The sequence below is a fragment of the Marmota marmota genome, unplaced genomic scaffold (assembly GCF_001458135.2).
Source record: "Marmota marmota marmota unplaced genomic scaffold, marMar, whole genome shotgun sequence".
In the NCBI taxonomy this organism is placed as follows: Eukaryota; Metazoa; Chordata; class Mammalia; order Rodentia; family Sciuridae; genus Marmota; species Marmota marmota.
This window is the reverse complement of record NW_026000240.1, coordinates 22513685-22537665: the sequence shown is the minus strand read 5'-3', so window position 1 is coordinate 22537665 and position 23981 is coordinate 22513685. Positions and strand designations below refer to the sequence as shown.

At 43.0% G+C, this 23981-nt stretch overlaps 1 protein-coding gene across 12 annotated transcripts in view; it reads right to left on the bottom strand.

Moving 5' to 3' along the window:
* Positions 1-413: 413 nt before the first annotated feature.
* Tfdp2 (transcription factor Dp-2) overlaps positions 414-23981 on the bottom strand; it is a 160756-nt gene continuing 137188 nt past the window's right edge. For all 12 annotated transcript variants that reach the window (XM_048794190.1, XM_015486982.2, XM_015486981.2 and 9 more), the window contains 5 exons: positions 20652-20720; positions 16057-16208; positions 12498-12664; positions 6143-6248; positions 414-5928 (listed from right to left, as the gene is read on the bottom strand). In XM_048794190.1, coding sequence (XP_048650147.1) covers positions 5745-5928; positions 6143-6248; positions 12498-12664; positions 16057-16208; positions 20652-20720 — 678 coding nt within the window. In that variant the 3' untranslated portion in view covers positions 414-5744. The remainder of the gene's footprint in view (positions 5929-6142; positions 6249-12497; positions 12665-16056; positions 16209-20651; positions 20721-23981) is intronic.

The window sequence follows — 23981 nt, the reverse complement described above, 5'->3', positions numbered from 1 at the left end:
CAAAATTAACAAATAAGTAAATAATCTTTTTTTATCTTCTAAAGTGACCTTTGAGAAGACAAAAGTCACGGATCTGAGAACAACTTTTTAAACTCTGATGTGCCTTCTGCTCACAGGTGGTGCCAGTGGCACGCACTGAGCACCTGGGGACCCCATGGAGTAGCCAGGAAAGATCCCCAGTGCAGCTGAAGCTGTAGGCAGAGGCTCAGCCAATTCCACAGGGACCGTGACACCAGGGTGGCCCATCAGACCACCCAGACTGAGGCGAGGAGACTGAGCTCTTGGATCTCACTGGCTGCCCATGTACCGTCACTGAAGGGACCCAGCTAAGAAAAGAAGATCCCAGGGCTTAACAGGGAGGGTCTGGGCAGAGCACCAGCACCACCACTTCGTCACTACGAATGAGACCAGAATTATTTTAAATTATTTATTTTCTATAATACATCTCAAATCATAAAACAGTCTGATACATTTTTTTTCTCAAGCGCAACTTATACTCATTTAGAGTGTAAGTTTCTTCTTTTAATCTTACAGGATGGAGAAAGTAATCACACTTGAAATGACAGAAACATCAGTCAGCTTATTAAAAATATCACTTCCTAGGCCCACCTCAGAGACTGCGGCCAGTGGGTCCTGGGAAGGCAACATTGTGCAACCCCTCGGTCAGTTCCACTGCAGGTGATGCTTGGGGGGTTCAAGATGCTTAGGACTTGTTGGTAATTATGTATACAGAAATAGCTCTTCTATAAAATTTCCATATAAAAATAAGGGTATTTATTTACAAATTTTGAGATACTACAAAATAATATACCATATCGGGTTAGGTACTTCACTCTACAGGAGCATCTACACGTAGCAAATCAGATGTGGCCTCATTTCTTAAGCGTGTGGCACCATGGTATATCCTTCATGCAGAAAAAAGCAGAACCATATTTTTCTGGGAATAAAACCTAATAGCACATGATCAGAACAAAGCATCTTCAAATTAAAGGGTGAAGAAAAGGTGATTTGGGTTCAGAGCCTCCACCCCAAGGTCCAAGGTCATGTATGTTGACAATAAATCACGTGGAGGAACCAGGTATTGGGACAGTCCCTGAAGCCCAGGCCTCCTGGGCAACACTGCACTGGGTCACCTGGTTGGTCCACTTCTCAGGACACCGGAGGGATGAACCTGTCTTGGTACGAGTGGACGAAACAGAACGGCAGCTTGCCCAGAGACGCCTCTTAGGAAAGCCGCCAGATCAAGAGACCTCAGGATGACAGAAATTTGCCTCCAGTCTGAACAAGCTACATTATCAGGCCATTTGTAATTAACAATGCCTGGCATGGGGACCAGGATGAGGGACGGCTTTTAAAACCCAAACATGATTGGGGTGGGGAGATGTCCTCACACTGCTGTGACAGATGGGATGGAAAGAAACCAGTGGGCCCAGAGGCTCAGCTCGCAGCTTTCCCCAGGCCCCACCACGGCCCAGCCTGAGGGTCTCCTGGGGGGTGCGCCTCTCCCTGGCTGCCACTGCCAACCCTGGGCAGAGACCCCAAGCTGACAGTGCATGCTGTGCTGGGGGAGGTCTCACTTTTGCTCCTTGGCTGCTTGGCACTTGGTGACACAGGACTGAAGCTAATCCAGAGCCCTCTGGAAGGACTGCAGTGAAGGCAAGGACCCTTCAGGGAAGGAAGTGGCAGCCAGGGGTTTTGTGAGACCACACTGAGGCCAAGGGACACGGGCAAGCAGAGTGCTCGGTGTTCCTGTCCCCACATGAGCAGGCTGGGGTGTTCACTCCCATTGTCCAAACCCTGCACTTCAGCTAGAGCAGGGAGGCCCAGTTCCCCTCGGCTGCAACAGGGTCCCAACAGCCTCAGTCCTGCAGGCCTTTTTTTGGGGGGTTGATAAAGCAAAGGCCAGATGAGAGCAGTACAAGAGTTGGCCGTGTTAGAAAGGCCAGCCGCACGGTCAGTCTCCCTCCCATCCCAACACTGGTGAAGGGCTAGCTTTGTGGCCGCCCTACCCAGGGCTTTCCTTAGCATATTGTGACCATTAGAGTATGTGGGAAAACCACATCCCTCAGACTAAGCTTAACTTTTCAGAGATATTTTGGTTTTAAAACGGGCTATTTTCCTGAGAATGTTTTAATTTGTATGGGCATTTTGCTTGAAAATTTGTTTAGAAAAGTAAAATCCTAAGCAAACATCAGGCTTTTCCCGTGAGTGAAAAGTGGAGTTAACAGAACACGGTATCAACTCTGAGTTGGGGGCAGAAAGGCACATTTCTGAGTCATTCAAATGGCGTGGTGGGGACTCCTTAAACATACAGGGTCTTCAAAAAAATACATATTGGTGACCAATCAGTGCTTGACACAGCTTTGGTGCATAAAAATGGGGAGCCTCACTGGGAAGCCAGTTCTCAGGTGTCCAGTCCTCCCTGTCACCAGAGCCAGCCCACATGCTGGATGAGGCTCTCTCTCCTGTCTCCACCGTTAGGTCTTTGTACATCTAAGGACTCAGAGAACATGCAGAGACGCTGTCCCTCTCTAAGGCCTGGTTGTGAGGGCGAACAGGAAGGTAGGGAGTCCAAGAGAGTCTGTGAGTAGTTTACAGACACTGCTGAGAGCTAAGGTCAGTATTCTTTTTTTTTGTGGGGGGCGGGGGGAGGAACAAGCCCTGCCCCATACTTACCACCAAGGCAGCACAGTTTTAAGGTCTTTGTCACAGATTTATTGACTAGATACAACCCTTGTATGTTAGAGGAGGGAGCTTGAGTATAAAAGCCCTTGAAATGAATCATGTATAAAACTCAACAGAACTAAATTGACTGCTCTCTCTTGGTGTGGTTATGTCTGAATCAGCTAGGGCAGTTCCTGCAGTTCCCATCGTCAGCTAGCCCCCAACACACACACACACACACACACACACACACACACACACACACACAGTGTCCCAAGGGCCTAAGACACATACTGTGCTGTCTCTGTGACCTAAGAAGCCCCAAAGAGCTTTGATTTAGCAAAGAGCATAATCACAGATGGCTGTGGGACTGCAGGGAGCCCCTCCTTCCTGAAGTCTCTATGTGGATTATCTGACAAGGGCCACTTTCTTTTTGGGGTCAGATCCTGGCTTTATTTTTCAAATAAGGCAGAGTCCTGTTATGACAAGTTCTGCCAAGAGGAGGCGCTCTCCCTGCCCATCCTGGTAAAATGGCAGAAGCAACCCCCCCACCCCTGCTTCTTTAAAGACTCAAAAGGAAGAACTTAAAACTTGTGGCCTCCACCCCTGATTTTCTGGGGCAATGGGCACTTCTGAGGTCTGGGGGCTCCTCCTTTCCTGCCCCCTTTCCAAAGACCTCCACAATCATAAGGTACAACATACACGAACTTCCTGAAACTGCTTTCCCCACACAAAGAGCACATGGATGGGAGACACCTACAGCGGGGATGACGAAGGGCACCATGAAGGGCACCATGTTCCCTGGCAGCGAGGCTCCTCCCACAAAGGGTCTCCTGGAGCCAGCTGCAGGCATTCCATGGAGCACAGTTACTAACTGAATGTCACTGCACCCTTGAGAAGACAGTGACCCTTGGGGGTGGGGAAGCCTCACGTCAGCGTGCACTGGTTCCACGGCACCACTCTGCGACATGTCCTCACCAGTGCCCCAAATGCATCCCTAAAGAGCAGAACTGGGACCTTCCCTGACAGCACCACACGTGGCAGGACAGCCAGTGGTGGACAAGGAGGGTGATGGTCTTCGGTTGCCTTTTTTAAGCCTGCACTTTATGAATTAAAGCAAAGCACTTTAGCAATGGAGACAGGAGAGAAGGAAACGGTTTCTCAAGGACTCTAGGGGAATGCTGCTGTCTGGCAAAGGAATGAGAATGATTCATGGATCCGTCTCCACTGTCTGACTGTCTTCTGGAACCTGCATTTCAACATTTTGAACACTAAAAAGCTAACTGTGGCCCTTGGTCTGTCCAGGTCCCTGCTGGGCCCCCTTTCCTTCCAGTAGGGAGAGGAGAAAGGTCGGGGTTAGTAGAGGAAGAGGCACCCCTTTCAAGGACGTTGTGGAGGGACACCCCATGTCACTCATCTGTCAGGTAAAGGCCTTCCAGTCAGAAGGCCCCTGCAGGCCTGGCACTTCCCGGTTGCTCTGGGGAGATGTTCTCCTTGTGCTGTCCAGCTCATGCCAAGGCAGAAGCCCCTGCACCTGCCAAGGCCTCCTGCCCTTTGGATACTCTGGGTTTGCACTACAGCTTAGTGCTAACAGAATGAGGGTTTCGTCTCAAAGGAGCCTAAGCTAAAGTTGTATATTCTTGCTTTTCAGTGTTTAAAGTCTTAGTTTAAAAAAAAAAAAAAACTAGCCAACCATAGCTCTGAGCTCCAGCTCCCTGTGAGCTTGGTGGTGGAGCTGTAGAAAGGCATGTTGGGAGCCTGCACTTGCCCTCTGGGATTAAGGAACGAGCCCTCCTGGGCCACATTTGGTGATGGGTCCACAGATGCTAGGTGCACAATGTCAGGACAAATCCCTGTGATTCAAGAGTTAGTTCTACTATTCTTTGTGTAATTAGGTTGGGGGTATGGCCTCGCACACTCTTCACTCAGAGAAGTGGATGCACCTTTGGCTATGAAATCCCACCCTACGCTCCTTGCCACCACACATCTGACAACTGCAGCGTTCAACATTTGCACAGAAATATTGGGTTAGTTTGAAGGGCAAATTACCCAGGAATCAATCTAGGAAGGTCATTTTGATTAATTAAAATGTGAAAAAAGGTAACATGTACAAGAAAACATTGTTGTTCATATTCTTGAAACAGACTTTTCTTTCAAGGCAAAAGTAATGACATTTGGTTCATTTTCACAAATTGCACACTGGGTGAGATCATACAGTGACTGCAGAGAGCGGTAGGCAAGCAACTTGGTCATAGGAATTTGCTTCTTTCTTTCATTATAAATGAAAAAGCTGTATGAAATGCACAGCTTTGAGTAAAATGATACAGTTTCCTTCTCTGTGGAACCCCAGGTTTAGAATGCTGGCAGAAGGCAGTGCTGGCAGAGTGGTTAATGCACATGGAAATGCTATTCTAGTTTGGCTTCCAGAAGTAGCCTAGGAAATCCTATGCACCGACGCATTGGCTAATGGTAATTTCAGTTTTGCTATAAATTATTCTAAATGTCATTTAAGTACTTCAGAACGAGCGCTTGCTCCTTTCTAGAAGCTGTCTAAGGCAGCAGATGCATAAAAGCACCTCAACTAAACTCCCAACTAGTTCAGCAGTTAACCTGTGCTCCTGGGCCACCAGGACTGCGATCTCCACCCCCACCGAACACCTCCACCGGCACTTGCGTGTTCGCGCCTGCCTGTCAGAGGCAGCCCAGGAAGGGGGAGAGACATGGTCATCGGGGCTGTTCCTTGTAGCAACCTCAATTCTAAAATGATTACGTAGGTGAGGGCGCCACAGAGAGCCAGCCTCCCGGAGACGCGCCCGTTCCTGGGCCTGTTCTGGGGATAGCTCCCCCTCTCAGGAAAGGCGCTTTGTGCGGGTGGGACCTAGTGCTGTGGCCAGTTCTCATTCACACTATGTTAACATTCCAATCCTCTCAGCCTTCCAGTAACTTGCTGGCTGTGTTTCTCTAGTTCTCACTGAACACACGGTGCAAACAAAGGCAAAGACTGAAGAAATCATCTCAAAACAAGAGCTCACACTAACACACACGAGCATCAATGTGGAAACGTGAGTTCTCTCCTGTCTTTATTCTGGGGAGGAGGAGTCCTCCTCGTCATCTTCCTCGTCTTCATCGTTGAACGAGCAGGGGGTCTCTCCGCGGGACTCGGAGCAGTGGGAGGCCGCACTGCTGGACTGGTGACTGTTTGGGGCAAGGAACTGCCCAGTTGCTAAGGCCACTTCAGCATCCAGGCACAACCCCTGGTTTACGCTATCGAACAGCAGAAACACACACAGGGTGGTTAATGCGACAGTTTTTGTACAACATGGGAAAAAGCACACAGGAAGGAGCTGCCCCAGGTGAGGCCTGCCACACCCCCGAGGACCTGTGCAGGCAGCACATGGCCCTGCTCACCCTAACCCTGAGGGGCGAGCAGGGCCATGTGCTGCGGCCTGCCATCCTGACCTTGAAAAGAAGTACGTACCTTGACTGGGGTAAGGTGGCACCGGTGGGCAGGTCTAAATTTGAAACAGATTGGGTAGAGTTCAAAAGTAGTCCCTGATTTAACCAAGAAGGCCCTGTGGAGATATCTGAAAAAAAGAAAGAAAAAAAAAATGTAGGCTCTGCAAATTCTATGGCTGCTGCTGTTTGAGTGTGAAGAGGGCACAGCTAAGCCGGGACAAGGCTGCTCGCCACAACAGCTCAACCACTCCCCGCCCTGGGAAGAACCCAGGTTTCTTCACCTCCTTGGAATAAAAAAAATTCTATAACACAAGAGTGGCAGGGGAACACACACACACACACACACACTCAGGGGAAGACAAACCACAGAAAGAATTCAAGGTGAACAAACTCAGACTCATTCCTTTTATTGGGAAGACCCCGAGGCGGCAGCTCCCTGGGACTAGGAGCAGCAGATGGAATATCTCTGATGCTGGGTGTCCTCACCATGATGGACCCTGACGGGGTTAACACCAAAGTCAGGAGTGGGTAAAGTGACAGTCAAGTCGGAAATCTCTCAGGGAGGGACGCCTTGCTCAAGGAGCAGGCACAGCGGCAGATTTCTGCCTGAAGCCCGGCCTGCCCTCTGCAGAGGCCGTCACTGCCGACACCTTTGCTCCTGGTGTCCTTTGCTTTAGAATTCAAACTAGCCCTTCTTTTAAAAGGTCGTGCTTTTAATGAAGGAGGTGTACAATGCCGTCCTGAGTTTAATGAAGCAAGACAGACATTACTGTTTTAGTTACAGGAAGTATTTTGGACAAATCCTTGCTACTTATTTTCTAGGCACATGCAACACTTCTCCTATTCTAAGTCTGAGTAGTTCTTCTTTTAAAAATTTATTTGTTCTAATCAGTTAAACATGACAGCAGAATGCTCTTCAATTCATTGCATACAAATGGAGCACAATTTTTCACTTCTCTGGTTGTACACGAAGTAGGTCACAGCATTCATGTAATCATACATGTACCAGGGATGTCTGCCTCATTCCATCATCTTTCCTATCCCCATACCCTCTACCCACCCCTCCCTCCCCTTTGCCCCATCCAAAGTTCCTCACCTTATCCCATGGCCCCCCCCCCCATTATGGATTAGCATCCACTTATCAGAGAAAACATTCAGCCTTTGTTTTTTGGGGATTGGCTTACTTCGCTTAGCATGATATTCTCCAACTCTATCCATTTACCTGCAAATGCCATGATTTTATTCTCTTTTATTGCTGAGTAATAATCCATTGTGTATATATGCCACAGTTTCTTTACCCACTCATCTACTGAAGGGAATCTAGGTTGGTTCCACAGTTTGGCTACTGTAAATTGTGCTGCTATAAACATTGATGTGGCTGTGTCACTGTTGTATGATGTTTTTGAGTCCTTTGGGTATAGACCAAGGAGTGGGATAGCTGGGTCCAACAGTAGTTCCATTCCATGTTTTTTAAGGAATCTCCATACTACTTTCCAGATTGGGTGCACCAATTTGCAGTCCCACCTGCAATGTAAGAGTGTGCCTTTTCCCCCACATCCTCGCTAGCACTTATTGTTGCTTGTATTCTTAACAGCTGCCATTCTGACTGGAGTGAGATGAAATTTTAGAGTAGTTTTGATTTGCATTTCTCTAATTACTAGAGATGTTGAACACTGTTGCATATATTTGTTGACTGACTGAAGACTGAGTTCTTACTGCAATTTTACTTTATACTTATTTCTCTATCTAAACGGATATCTCAAAGAAGGCAATAACTGAAACATACAAGATGCAGATATTACTGTATGGTCTCTCTACAGTGACTGTAAGGATTGTGTCATAGGAAAAGAAAAAAAATGTGGTAGAAACACTAGAAATACACTCCTAAAAAGAAATTATTTTAGTTACATTGTAAGAATCAACACATATAGAATATATAACTTGCCAAAGTAAGCTTTTACTTTAAAATGATATTTTTGTATTCCTGGGCACAGAAATGGACTATGTGTACTGAAACTGGAAATCCTGATATCCTGCCTGACTAAGTGAGAGGCTGTTCGTGTAGAAGAGGGGTGACTACATTAATTTTAGACTGGCCTTGTGAACCTTTTTCTTCAAAGGCTAAGGCAGCTGTGGAAAAAGAAAAAAGAAAAAAAGGACTCCATTTTAAGAAGAACAGCAGTCTTTAAATACATTAAGTAAGAACAAGTCTTATGAGAAGATGAAATTAAAGCCAGGAGTGCTGAATATTAACTAGGACATAGAACTAGAGAAACTTTCTGTCAGAACACAGCTATTTACTTGTTTGTGAGCCTAACAGATTACTTTTGTTTCACAATGGATTTGAAAAGCCTACGTTTCTTTCACATTATCACTGGATCCACACAATGGTTCTCACACTCTTGCCAAAAGCCATTATGTCCCCTTCCACACTAAAAAGGCACACGTTTCTTCCTTTGAACTAACCAGAAAGTCTGTATCCCGGTCTGCAAATGAGGTCATGAAGAGATCAAACCACAGAGGCCGCCTAATCACCCACAGCCTTCTCGCCGGGACTAAGTTAAAATACAGTTCTGGTGATTTATTGAGTAAGCCCTTTATTCAGACCCTGCTGGACTTCCATGTGACTGGGCTGCTCGTGAAACAGCAGGACTCATGTGGGATGGCACAGGGAGAAGGCAGCAGGACAGAGACCTGGGACAGCTGGCTGATGGGGTGGGGAGATGGGGTCACTGCTGCAGAAAGTCGATGGCACCAACTTAAAAATTAAATCCAACAGAAACCAAACCCGGGTCAATAAACTCTTCTGTTGTGAGCAAAGAGCCAACCTAAAAATAAGACCTACCACTTTGCTCATATTTGATGTATTATACTTTAGAACTAACATTAAGATGCTGTTGAAAAGTGATGCGGCCTAGCATGGTAGTACATGCCTGTAATTCAAGATACTTAGAAGGCTGAGCAAGAAGATTGGAAGTTCAAGGCCAGACTCTGCAACTTAGTGAGAATCGTCTTAAAAAAAAAAAAAAGTGATGGTTTGGGGCTGATCTTGGTGGTATGCACCTATAGTTGCTGCTACAAGGTAGGAGGATCACAAGTTCAAGGCCAAAGTGGGCACTTAGTAAGGCCCTGTCCCAAAATGAAAAAGGTTAGGGAGGTACTCAGTACTTATCTAAGATGTGCTAGACCCTGGGGGTTTAGTCCCCAGTATTGCTGCTCAAAACAATAAACATACCCACAAAAACAAAACAATTAAAAAAAAACAAAACTGAAACAACAATAAAAAGATGTAAATTTTAGGTGAAAGCAAAGGCAAAAAAATTATTTAAATATTAAAATTACATTTGCAGAATGTACAATATTGCTAGGAATTAGGACAATGGCAAGCATCATAGGTCGTTAGGGAAAAAACAAAGAAAAATCACAGTGAGTTACAACTTCACACCCACTAGGATGGCCACGATTAAAAAGATGGACAGCGCTGGGGACACAGCTTGGGGGTAGAGTGTATGCTCACGATGAGTCAGGCTCTGGTTTGATCCCTACCACCAAAATATTCTAGAAAATAAAAAGATGGACAATAACAAGTGTTGAGAAGGATGTGGAGAAACTAGAACCCTCCTACACTGCTGGGGTAAAATTGTATAACTACATTATAAAACAGTTTGCATTTGTGGGAAGCCATTCTCGCACGTGATTGGGTACCTCCCTGATTGGGTGTGAGGTGTTCTGGCCAAACTGTGTCAGAGCTAATCCCCACCCTTCTCCAGGTGCGAGAGCCTGTCCGTACGGGGGTGTGACTGACCATTGACCCTGAGACCAATCACTGACCCTGACCTTGGAATGCTGTCCCCTTCGACCTTCATTGGATGGAATTTTCCCCTGAATTTTTTGTTCCCCAATAAAAGGCCACTCCCTGGCGTGCCCTGCTCTTTCTCTCTCTCCTGCTAGTCCTGAGTAAGCCTTGTTGTCCCACCAGGTGGTTCGAGGCGAGAGCCAGAGGGAGGGCCATCTCGGACCTGGTCAAAGAAAAAGGTAATTGAGTCTTGTGTGTTTATTTTGATCTCACTAGTTAACTTCTATGCTACGAACCTCTTGTATGAAACCAGCATGCTGGTCGCGCGGTTGAGGCATTTCCTCAAAATGTTGAACATCCAGCAATTCCATTCCTAGTTATTTATACAGACAGCAGATCTGAAAACATGTTCACGAAAACACTTGTACAAACACTTGTCCAAAATAGCATCATTCAAACCAGCCACTGATGAATGGAAGAATAAACAAAATATGATACATTCACACAAGGACTATTATCTGCCAAGGAAAAGGAATTAGGTTGGGCACCCCTAATCCAAAACTTTTGACTTTGAAATGCACCGAAATCCAAACTTTCTGAGCACTGACATGCTGCCACAACTGGAAAAGTCTGCATCTAACCACACGTGATGGGTCACAGCCAAAACACAGGCACACTAAAAATACATGATTAACTTTAGGCTATGTATATACACAGGTATATGTGAAACAAATGAATTTCATGTTTAGGCGCAGATCCTATCTGCAAAGTATTTTATTACATATATGCAAATATTTCAAAACAGGGGAAAAAAAACAATCCAAATCTGAAAAATTTTTGGTCCCAAGTATTTCATCTAAGAGAAGCCTAACCTATCTCACTGTTACAGGATGGATGAACCTGAACACTATGCTGCATGAGAGAAGCACACACAAAAGGCCATGTATCATATCATTTCCCATATGAAATGTCTATAACAGACAAATCCACAGTGACGGGAAGTAGATGGATGACTTCCAGGGATGGAAGGGCTAGGGGTGTAGGGAGAGACTGCTAATGGGCAGGGGGGTTCTTTCTTCAATTATAAACATGTTCTAGAATTAGACAGTGATTATTATGATTACACAACCTTGTGAATACACTAGAGCACCAATGAGCTATTCACTTTAAAATGGTGTATTCTGTTATGTGAATTAAAACTTAATTTAAAAAATTACAATGATATCATACCCACTTAACTAGGAAAACAGAACACTACTATTCTGCAGATAAGAATACAATTTGGGGCTGGGGATGTGGCTCAAGCAGTAGCGCGCTCGCCTGGCATGCGTGCGGCCTGGGTTTGATCCTCAGCACCACATACAAACAAAGATGTTGTGTCTGCCGAAAATTAAAAAATAAATATTAAAAATTCTCTTCTCTCTCTCTCTTTAAGAAAAAAAAAGAATACAATTTGGTAAATTCAAATTGAAAAATGCTGGCCTCATCCAATAAAGCTAAAGATGCACTTGATAATTTTGATCTACATGTTTGTATACAGCACTAGATAAATGAATAGGAATGTTCAAAGCATCAAGAAACTGGAACCAACATAAGTGTTTACCATCAATAAAATGAAGAAACTGTATAGTCATATAGTGACATTTTATACAGAAGTAAAATTATATGCATTACAGCTACAATTAAATCACCTGGATGAATCTATGGAACATAAAGATGAGTCAAAGAAAATCAAATCACTAAAGGATATTTTAGTGTGAATCTATTTTTTACATAAGGTCAGAAATGGGCAAAACAAATTAATAAGCTGCTTCTGTTTACCATATTTGTAGCTCTAAAGAAAAGCAAGCAAACAATAAGAAACAGAGTGGTGACATCGAAACAGATAGGGAAGGACGCAGACCCGAGGGTGGGCATCAGGGACGTCACCTGTAATGCTTCTCTCCTAAACTAGGCAGTCACTGTTCTGTGACTCTTTAGACTCTAAAACAATGTAAGATTGGGAAGAGAGGACCAAGGACAGTAAACATAGTCAACTTGAGAAGTTTTACTGTCAAGAACAGCAATGATTTTAAACATGAATCCATATTTACCCAGTCTGACACTGTTTTCTGATAATATAAATTTTACTATATTCCTTCTCTCTTAATTCATTACTAACCAAATGATATTTATTTTATGCATAAACAACAGATACATAAAGTTACATTAGAGCAGGGTGGTGTGTACATATTTTATTTTATAAACGGTTCAAAGTATCCCTTTCAGTACCCAGAGGGCACTGAGGAAGGATTTTTTAAAAACTCCTTCATCAAGTTTTACTAAAAGCTTACTCTAGTGTGCCTCTTGGTTAGTCCCGGAAATTACAGATAGTATTATTTCTGAAGAGCCTAATTTCATAGTGAATCAGGCAATTTAGATCTACATAATATGAGTTATAGAAATCTAAGTTTGCAATACTGTAAAAATAATTCTTAATGTTGGAAACGTTCTAAAATTTTGCAGCTTTTTATGAGAAAGGTTTTAACAAGTTAGACTGTTGTTAATCAGGAACAAGATGCGATAGCATCAGTCAACATACCTGTGATATAACCTTCTAAAGCCTTTGGCACCAGCGATTTAGCAAGTTTCAGGTCCTCCAGAGAGCAGTTGCCCGACTCCAGGCCAAAGGACATTCCCATCCGTTTCAGTACTTCTATGTCATCATGGATCTCAAAGGTGTTGTCAAAGTTAAAGAGGTATTCAAACCTGCATCAGGGAAGAGAGAGATAGGATGGCATTTCCGGTGGTTCTCAAGAGGCTGGGATTGTTTTATGCCCAGTACTTTTATAATGCATGAGGGCCTAAGTTCAGCCATCTCCTCAAAGCTGTTGCCACTTAGAGCACTAGCCATTCTACCAGCTTCAGGGGGACGACACCTCGAGAAGTGACTTTCCTAGTTGTAACAAGCACCAGCAGTCCATAAACTTTAGCTGTAATGCTGTTGGAAACAGGAGATAAAATTTTGTTTTAAACTTAACACTTTTCAAAATTGTCTATGGCTTTGCCACAAAAGTCTACTTTGATATTTGATCTTTCTACTACAGTTGGCTTATTAGCTTTGGCAAAAAAGATTTTGAATGCTTACTTCACCTTCATGAGTCAAGTGTTAGCCTGTTTAGTTAAGCATAAATGGGAGACTTTTATTTTATTTATTTATTGAGATAGGGACTTGCTATATTGCCCAGGCTGGTCTTGAACTCCTACTGGGCTCAAGGGACCCTCCTGCCTCAGCTTCCCAAACAGCTGTGACTATAGGCACACACCAGTAAGCTTGGCTTATATGGAAAATTTTTTTTTGTTTTGCACTTTTTTTGTGATACTGGGGATGGAACCCAGGGCCTCACAAGTGCTAGGCAAACACTCTACCATTAAATTACATTCCCAGTCCTTAAATGGAAGACTTTTAACAAATTAAACCAATGTCTAAATCCTGTCTTAAGGGACTAAGGAGTGAAATGTCCTAAGAAAAAGTGTCACACATAATAAATACATGACATGTTCTTGAAAATTGCCGGATGTGGCTGCCTAGCTGCCCTCCCGGCACAACAATCGAGTTCAAGGGAAGGTTCAGGGACAATGCTGGGTTTCACTTGTCATGGAATTCTATTAAAATCATGTGAAGGTAACACTTTTTATGGTAGATCTCAGATGAGGGCCAAACTACAATTTGAAGCAAAATGCCATATTTAAATAACCTTATGTATATGGATTTGAATAAAGTACATGAACAAGTTTTTAGGGGAAAATAAATCTGAAGTGGGTGCCTGCCAAGGGGATGATTTTAGGCATCTGTTAAAAGCAGTTGGCTTTGTGGACCTAATCCTCAGCGTGGGAAAGCCTCCCAGCTAATGAAGGGGAAGATTGCATCACCACAGTAACTGCCAGAAAGGTCTGCAGCCTGCCTTGAACACAAGTGCATACAAGCTGCTCCACGCAGGGCAGCCCGGTTGGGGCATGAGTCAGTGACCACCCAAGGCACAGAATCCTGCAGATCCTAGCTTGGGTGAGCAGCATCACAAGCCTTGAGGCCAACAGCTCCCAGATCTTCCTGACACCCTTTTTAGACTTAAAAGACTAACCTGAGAATTTTATAATCCCTGACAATCAAGAGACTAACTTTATGTTTTTGTGTTTGTTTCTAGGGAGTCTAATTTCAGACTAACTACAAATGCCTTTGGTATTTTTTCCCTGAAAAGATGTTAAGCATTTTCCAGACTTGTACTGCTTTATCGCTAAGTTTACCCTTCATGAAAAAGTTTTTATCAGTGGAAAAAGTTAAGGGTACAGGGAGGGCAGGGAGTGAGATAGGAGCCAGGTGTCGTGGCTCCCCCACCCTGCTCCACAGCTCTGCTGTCCCAAGAACACATGGGAGCGACACCAGTGCCTGAGAATATACCAGCTGCCCTCGTAGACCCCAGTTTCTGAAACAATTCCCAAGTTTCGGAACAGTGATCCAGATACAAAACACTAACTGAGCCCTGGGTGGGTCTTATGTGAATTCATCCACAGCTTTTGCAAACTGGCAAGGTAAATACTATAATTCTTATTTTTTTTAGAAGGAGTGAGATTTCAGAAAGGCTAAGAAACTTAAAAGGTTGAAAAATGTGTCTGGCTGACTTCACAGCCTGCAGTTTCTAATACCATGTTTTTATTTCAATCTTCAAACCATTTTGAAATTCCCACTCACTGCTTTTTTTTTAAGTCCTCTTCTTCCTCTGCTTGGGAAGCATCCCTCAGACTCCCTGTATGCAATACAGACAAACAGGGAAACGCCACCAGACAAAAGGAGTGTTGGTGTCCCTGCCACAGTCTTGGGTGGGGCTGTGGGAATGAGGAGGAGTGGAGTCCCCCTGTGGCTTTAATAAGTCTCCAAACTTGGACAAATTATTCGCTGACCCCTTGTCCTAACAGCAGCCAACATTCTCAAGTGCTTCCCTGAACCAGACCTTCAGAGGCATTATTTTGCTTAATCCTCACAGGGAGACTGGAAGAGAGGCACTGGCATCGCTCCTGTTTGTTCTAGAGATAGAGCTTTGTTGTGGTCTCATTCTGCACCTTCTGTGTACCCTTAACCTCTTCACGGTACTGGCCACAGCCTGCAGACTACTGATACAAACTTTTTCATGAACAGTAAAACAAATTACCAGAGGAATTCTCTAATTTGCAAAGGGTTACTTCCCACTTGCTATGATGAATATTAGCATCAATTTCAATTATAATGTAAAAAAAGAAAAATTTGGGGCTGGGGCTGTAGCTCAGAGGCAGAGCGCTTGTCTAGCAATGTGTGAGGCACTGGGTTCGATTCTTAGCACCACATAAAAATGAAACAAATAAAATAAAGGCATGCTGTCCATGTACAACTACAAAATGAAAGAAAGAAAGAGAGAGAGAAAGAGAGAGAGGGAGAGAGAGATTTTAAAAAAGAACATGCCCAGCATTTTTTCTTTGTTTTTTGTACCAGGAATTGAACTCAGGGGCACTCAACCACTGAGCCACATCCCTAGCCCTTTTTATATTTTATTTGGAGACAGGGTCTCACTGAGTTGCTTAGTACCTCACTTTTGCTGAGGCAGGCTTTGAACTCATGATCTTCCTGCCTCAGCCTCTTGTCCCACTGAGATTACAGCCGTGCACCACTGCACCTGGTTATGTGCTCAGCATTTTAATGGCCTTTCATTCATGCATAAACAAAAGCACATATAAGTATGATATAATAAAATGATGAAATGATTGCTTTAATGCCAGATCTAACACGTTTCCCTAAAAAACTGTAATCACCAATGAACCTACCTGTCCCAGCCCTTAGTGACAGCCTGATTCAGCACAAATTACTACACACAGGACACATTATAGCTCAGCCCAGGCACCACACCACACATGTCACACTATAGCTCAGCCCAGGCACCTCACCACACATGTCACAGGCAGACAGTGCCTGGCACAGGACAGGGGATGGTGGAGGCGAGTAAGACGCACCCACATGAGAGGTGCTCACCCTCCCAGGCAGCCCCCGTGGAAGGCTGCAGGGAACAGAGCACTTGATGGGAGAATGTTCTTAGAAGGCCAGCCCTGCACTTGCCCCCAGTTCCCCCACTCACTTGTCACTGGAGATGCTGCAATCTATGACTGTTTTTCTGCTCGTATTGATGATTATAAATGGCAGCTGAATTGTGGAGTTCAGAGCTGGAGGGCCCTGGTTTTGCTGTTCATTTTGCCGATTTCTCTGTACCAGGTTTTTGAAAGCAATTTGCTACAATGTTCAAGAAAAAGAAGAGGGTCATTTAATGTGGAAGAGTTGGGATTTAAACAAATTAAGATAATACATTTAAAATTGTTTAAAATTAGTTTAAAGAGGCAGTCCTCCTAAACTAATGAATAAGAAAGTCAAACATTTTAAAAAATTAGAATGATTTAACCCAATAAATACATCTCAAGGGAAAAAAAATATCTGTACTTATAGAATGACTAACATCCTTCTTATGTAAATAATGGGGCCCCGGATTTTCATCAACCACAGAAATAGAGAGAGCAGATGTGGGAGAGAGCCCAGTGGTACCTGCAGCTCTTCTTGGGGTGACACAGCAAGAGTGACACCAACTGAGCTCATGTTTTCCATTTACTTGACAGCTTCCTAGGAGTTTGCGGTTGTTTTTTGTACCAGGAATTGAACTCAGGGGCACTCAACCACTGAGCCACATCCCTAGCCCTTATATTAATAACACTTTTGATCTTTTCTCCCCATCATTGCACCCAAGGGCACTTTACCAATGCACTACATTCCTACCCCTTTTTACATTTTATTTTGAAACAGGATCCCACTAAGTTGCTTAGGGCCTTGCTAAATTGCTAAGGCTGGCCTTGAACTTGCAATCCTCCTACATCAGCCTCCTGAGGTGCTGGGATTTATAGCTATGTGCCAGTGTGCCCAGGTCAAATACACCTTTTAGACTGCCTAGTCTAGGGATGTGTTTTAAAGTCACTGAACCCTTTCTTCAGATGACATCTGCTGGGACCCTCACTACATAAAACAGATGGAAGCAGCACTGCTCTGGATGGCTGTAGAGGGGCTGGGGCCCCAAGCCCCACCAATTTGCCCTCACTTACTGCCATCATGGTTTCTAGGGCAAAATGGAACCTGACCATATGCTCAGGGCACATCTGGAATCCAGCCTGAGCCTCCCCAACCTGACACTTTCCTGAGGAGGGAACTGAAGCTTAGTACTGATTATAAAATATATGGAGAACTAACGTCATTTTTTAAATTTTTATTTTTTAGTTGTACATGGACACAATATCTTAGTCTTTTATACTGAATTTTGCTGCTGTTGTTAGGCGCCCAATTATTCTAGCCTTAACTGTGTCCCAAAATCCACTATCATATCAATTACTATAAAAAAAACTATCACTACTATTATGAAGCATTACTTAAGTTAGTTTCTGCTCCCATAGAACTAAATTTAGTCTATATTTATTGCTAAATTCATTTAATATTGAGGGGAAAAATATTCCAAAACTATAGAACTGAGAAAAAAAAATGAAATGCTTGAACACTTCTGTGGAGTGCTTCTCTTTCCTTCTACTAGAACAAACTCTTAGAAATTGTTACTACACTTTGCCTAACTTTGTGGACCCTGTGCAAGAGGATGCCTCATGATATGGGGGACATAACCAGTGGTAAGGAAGAACCTTATATCTTTATGACTCACTGATCAATACTATATTTAATAGCAAAGACTTTTCAGGTGAAGAGAGCAGCAAAAACATATTGCTATTTGGTTTTTCTTTTGTTTTGTGGTATTGGGGAATCCAACCTAGGACCTTGTGCATGCTAGGCAAGTGCTCTACCACTGAGCTACATACCCAGTCCAGTACTATTAGATTCACAGTAAAAAAAGAAAAATCACAACCCTTTAATTATGGACTGAGTTCCTTATTTGCTGCACTTTGAATGATTTTTTTTTCAGCCTTTTGTTCTTTCCAGACTCATTAACATCTATTCCAAAGGCCACACAGCTGTCAGCATGTTCAGTTCTGGAAAAGGTTGAGGGGCTGGAAGGAACAACTATACATACCCATGAAAATAGGGTATGTAGGGTGATGACAGGGAAATTTATTCACACTATTCCTTTCTCATATTACCAAGATAGGAGGTAGTGGCATGTAGGTAATATTACCTGTGTCATGTGATATCAGAGGCTTGTGACATTTACTTATTTTTAAAAATCAAAGTAGCCGTGTTCAGTGGTATACACCTGTAATCCCATCTTTTGGGGAGGCCAAAGCAGGAGGACTACAAGTTCCAGGCCAATCTGGCAAACTTATTGAGAGCTTGTCTCAAAATAAATAATAAAAAGGGCTGAGGATGAGTTCAGTGGTAGAGTGTCCCTGGATCCAATCCTTAGTACAGCAAAAAAAAAAAAAAACAAAAAAAAACAAAATACAAACCAACTAGGGGATGAGGCTGCAGCTCAGTGGTCAGGCGCTTGTTTGGTTCCTAGCACCACATAAAAAATAGACAAATAAAAATAAAGATATTGTGTCTATCTACAACTAAAAAAAATATTAAAAACAAACCCAACTAAAACAAAAACCAATGTTCTTGTTCCTTCTATAAAGCTGAACAGAAAAAAAATTAATTATCATTTTTCAGGCTGGGCATGTAGAGATGGGAAGCTCCCATCTGTTGAGGACAACCTTGCACAGCACCATATTTTCCGATACAAAAACAGATCACTACAGGCATGCTGATAGAGAGGCTGCTATGTGGGCTGGTTGGAAATACTGCAGAAACTGTGAAGGGACAGGGACAACACAGAGTCAGCCAGGGAAGATGACAGCAAGGAGCTGAGGAGCAGTTCCCTGCAGAATTCCTCAGGGAGACTCAGGAATCACCTGTCAGCTTTCAACTTTTTCTCAAAGCTGCAGAATACTTTCCTCCAGCAAAATCTTATTTGGAATCTCAATATGAAAAATACCTAAGATCCCTGCTCTCGTGGCAGCTCCACAGGCAGGTGCCATGGGCTTAGTATGAAAGTAAGACAAAGAGAAAGAGAGAGAGAGAGAGAGAAAGAGAGAAATGGCTTGATCAGGATGGATCGTCATCTCTGGGTTTCCACTGCGCAAGGTCTGTGGTTCATCTGAAATGGCCACTCGACCCTTCCCTGTGTCCTTTCTTCCTTTCTCCTCAAAGATCATGGACAGACCCCTGAAGGGCAACTGTCTGCTCTTGCTCTCTGACTTGTATATGAATGTACAAAAAAAACAAAACAAAAAAAACCTCCAAGCAAATATAAGTATCTGGAAAGGGAAAAACAGAAACCATCTGGAATCCGAAAGAACACAGCATATTCTGGTCATTAGAAAAATTGAGTATTGAAGAAAACGGGCTATAATATTTGGGAACTTATTGCTATCTTTATTTCTCGAAGGTGGATTAAATAAAAAATTAAATCAAAAAAGTGAATTGGTGGTAATGTTTTTCATATAAAGACATCTCCCTGTGAAAGGCAAAAGCATAAGGCTCTCTGGTTCACCGTACAAAGTTGATCCTATTACATTGAAACTGGCCCAAATGTACTTCCTGCCTGAAGTAAATTTTTACACCAACTGTAACTACTAAAAAAGAAAAAAATAATAAAATATACCCTACAATTTAGTCTCACATGATTTCATACAAGGGTTCTACAATACTTCTTAAAATAATCTAAATTCTAGGCAATTATCAAAAAAAAAAAAAAAAAGGATGACTATAGAGATCTTTATTAAACTGTAAAATTTCTTTTTTTATTTTTTTGCTTTTGCATACTGGGGATCAAATGTAAGATTTATTTTCTGAAACAGAAATGCATTTTAAGTGTTGGTATTTCTGTGAATCTTTTCATGTTACAATCGTTTCAAACCATTCTGTCGTGAATGACATGATAATGGGTATTATTGGTGGATTTGATTAACTTAAAATACTTAAAATTTAATTAGCTTTACTTTTGATATTCTGAGTTAGAGAGAAAATAAACACAAGACCTCTCCCCTGATATGTCCAGGGTAAGGATGAGACCCAAAGTGAACTGCTCCATAATGAACCATACCCAGGCCTGAGAAGCTCAAAGTGTGAGGGGTAGGGAATGGGTGACCCAGATGGGTCCCCTGAATGGCTGAGCCTTTACTGGCAATGAGCTAGGATGGAGAGTCCATGCTGGTGTGCTCCTATCACACTGCCAAAAGCACCACAATTACAAAATATCCACTTATTTATTTATTTAGTGGCACTGAGATTGAACCCAGAAGCATGTAGACTCTTATTGTTTGGTATCCAGGATTGAACTTGGGGGCATTCAACCACTGAGCCACATCCCCAGCCCTTTTTTATATTTTATTTAGAGACAGGGTTTCACTGAGTTGCTTAGGGCCTTGCAAAGTTGCTAAGCCTGGCTTTGAGCTCGTGATGCTCCTGCCTCAGCCTCCCTAGCCACTGGGATTATAGGTGTGTGCCACTGAGCCTGGCTTTTTTTAAAATTTTATTTTGAGATAGGGTCTCACCAAGTTCTCAGACTGGCCTGGACCTTGAGATCCTCTCACCTCAACCTTCTCCGTAGTTGGGTGTGCACCACTGAACCTGTCCACAAGGACTGTGAGAGCAAGTACGAGGAGGAAGAGAAGACGGGTAGGGAAGCTCTAGACACCCCAGCCTCCTTACCTGCAGGAGAAGTTCTTGTAGCTGGGCCCTCTTCTGCTTTATTCGTTCTATTCGCCTCTGCTTCTCTATCTTTAAAATATAAGTTATAAAACAATATGAAAATACATAAAACATAAAGCACCACTTTCTTTTCATGTTCCTATTCTGATACGTTAAGAATTTTCTTAAAGAAACAACCCATTTTAACCGCAAAGGCAAATCACACCTTTTTTTTGGTGGGCGGGGTGGGGGGAGGACCTCGGGGTATGAAAGCAGGTTGCAATAGTAGAGCTGTGGCAATAGTTGTCAAAACTGAAATCCATCCCTTTAATGAATATGTCACGGACCTCACAGTGACATTTCAGTACATTTTGGACACATGTATGACGGTGGTCCTGCAAGGTTATAATGGAGCTGAGGAATTCCTACCACCTACTAGCACACCGCACAACTCATGTATTCTGGTGATGCTGGTGTAAACAAACCCATTTTGCTGCCAGTTGCATAAAAATTAGCACATATAATTATGTATAGTATAAAACGCTTGATAATGATCATAAGTGACTTACTGGTTTATGTTACTGGTTTACTGTACTATGTTTTTTTGTTATTTTCAAGTGCATTCCATCTACTCATTAAAAAAAAAGTTCACTATAAAATAGTTACTGGCAGCAGCCACATATACCTCGCGCTTACCCTGTCTCTTGATTACATCATAAGGTCACAGTGAATGACCTATGCCATAAGGTTTTCTTAAGGACACTTTAGGGTGTTCATACAACAATGAAATCAACCAACCATGCATATTTTTAGAATGTATCCCTGTGGTCACGCATGACTGTACTTGCTGTGCAGTATTTGTTGCTTTTATTACTCAAGTTCTAATCAAAGTAATAGCACCACTTAGCTTTTACATGTCCTAGCATTCAATTAAGCGTTTATACACATTATCTTAATTCATCTTCATATACATCTTATGAGGTAAGTATTGTTGTTGTCCATTTTGCATGCAGGGAAATGCAGAAGTAGAAAGGTTAAGCACTGCCAAGGTCACACAGCTAATGAGTGGCAAGAACCAGGATTTCAACCTAGGCAATGAAGTCCCAGAGAATCCATTATTTATTACTTTGCCAAATCACCCCCAAGGAGGAGAGAGATCTCATTAATCAGTTTAGCTGACTTTCCAGAACAAAGCTGCTAACACAGATATCCCAATATATAGATGTATATTCAATATACACTTCCTACTTGTAGTTCGAAACATACTTGTCAGATAAATTTCCCAGCTTCAAACAAGTGCTATTTTTCTCAATTTTACAACTACTTAGATAACAGGTATCAGGGTATGAATTTCCTTGCTCGTGAGTTCCTCACTATCTTCTTAGGCAAAAATCCAATGGGGCTCATGTGTTGAGCTCTGACATTAGATCCAACAGACCAAACCAAAATGGAGTCACAGATTCTGAAGGTCCATGCCACCAAGCCAAAACTAAGTTGTGTGTTTGACCTTCCAAGAAATTTAGACAGATAACAACTGGAATCCCCAAACAAGCCAGTGTTAGCCAGCATGATATGGGAGCCCTTGTGTTCTAATCTTCACAAGGAAATTAACTGTGAAATGGAAATTTAGTTTTTGATTTTCATTTCTGCTATCTTCAGCATTTTTTTCTGTCTTTAAAAAGCCAATATCCTTTGCTCAGCAAATCAGAGCACTCATTCTATACTGAACGAGGTGCCTATTCTAAAACCCCACATAAAAGTCAACTAAGATCTTTCAACTAAAGTTATACTTTCATCTTTTCACATATCAAAAACTCATCTTCTTGTCTACTCCAAAGAATGTCTTCCTGTCTGTTCCCCATCGACTCTGGTCTACACCAGACAGAAGCTCCTGCCACTGAGGTCCCCTAAGCACGACCACACTCTAGCCTTTGTAAGATCCACTGAGACATCTGTGTGGCCTTGTACATTAGAAAAGAGGCTGCTCGAGCCTCCCCAGCAACTGAGGCAAGCTCCCACCTGCTCACCGTGCCCCACCTCCTGCCAGGTCAGGCCCCCACTACCTCACTCAAACCAAAAGTCTCCCTTCTCTGCCCCATTTCCTTCCTTGTTAATTCAACTTCCAACCCACTAGTAGAGTGATCCTTTAAAACACATCCTATCAACCCTCCTCTTTATCAATGGCTTCCATGGGTTACAGGCAGCATTCTTTCCAAGCCTGTGCCCTGGCTACACCCAGTTATGCGTGTGTTTTCTATGTGTCTCAGCCCAAGCAGGGCTTCTGCAAGGTCTTCCCTGCCCTTACCCACTTGTTGAATTCCAATTCCTTCGATGTGACTGAGCTCAGGGATTATTTCTTTGGTAAAGTCCTTCCTTAATGCTCTTTCCAGAGAATCTACACATACCTCCTTCATATGAGTAATTATCTCTGTCTCTTGTCTCTTTTTCTGATGCTGGTGACTGAACCCAGGGACCTTGTGCATGCTAGGCAAGTGCTCTGAAACTGAGCTACATCCCCAGCCCTCTTTATTTTATTTTGAGATGGCATCTCTCTAAGTTGCCCAGGCTGGCCTGGAACTTGTAATCCTCCTGCCTCAGCTTCTCGAGTAACTAGGATTATGCACTCAGCATTCTTTTTCTTTTTTGGGGGGGCATGGGTACCAGGGATTTTATTCAGGGGCACTCAATCACTGAGCCACATCCCCAGCCTATTTTGTATTTTATTTAGAGACAGGGTCACTGAGTTGCTTAGTGCTTTGCTTTTGCTGAGGCTGGCTTTGAACTCTCAATCCTCTTGCTTCAGCCTCCCAAGGCACTGGGATTACAGGTGTGTGCCCCTGCACCCAGTCTGACTTCATTTTTCTTTCATTTGTGATATTAGGGAACTGAACCAAGGCCTTGTGTAGACTCAACAAACACTACCAAACTGAGCCACATCTCCATCCCTGAATAACATTAGGGAGTACCCTGTGATGAATGTGTGGTTTCCCCCACCATCCATAAATATAATACAAAATAATTTTTTATTTTCTAGGGGGCAGGGGGGACAAGGTACTAAGAAAAAAAAAATAGCATCAACCTTTATTATTCTCCAAAAGCCACTGTTAACCTCAGTTTACTCCATTTGTGGCCCCATAGCAAAACTTAGGTCAAACAAATTTAGAAAGAGTGTGAGGGAACATATTCATTTGGGAAAGATTTTCTATAATGTTACTGATTCCAGTCAAAGGTAAAAGTTTAACTTTCATAGCTATATTTAGATTACTGTGTAATTAACACAGGAAATAAACAGCTTGATCATATTTCGGATCCATATAGCATTATTCTGCATCAAAACATCAAATAAAATAA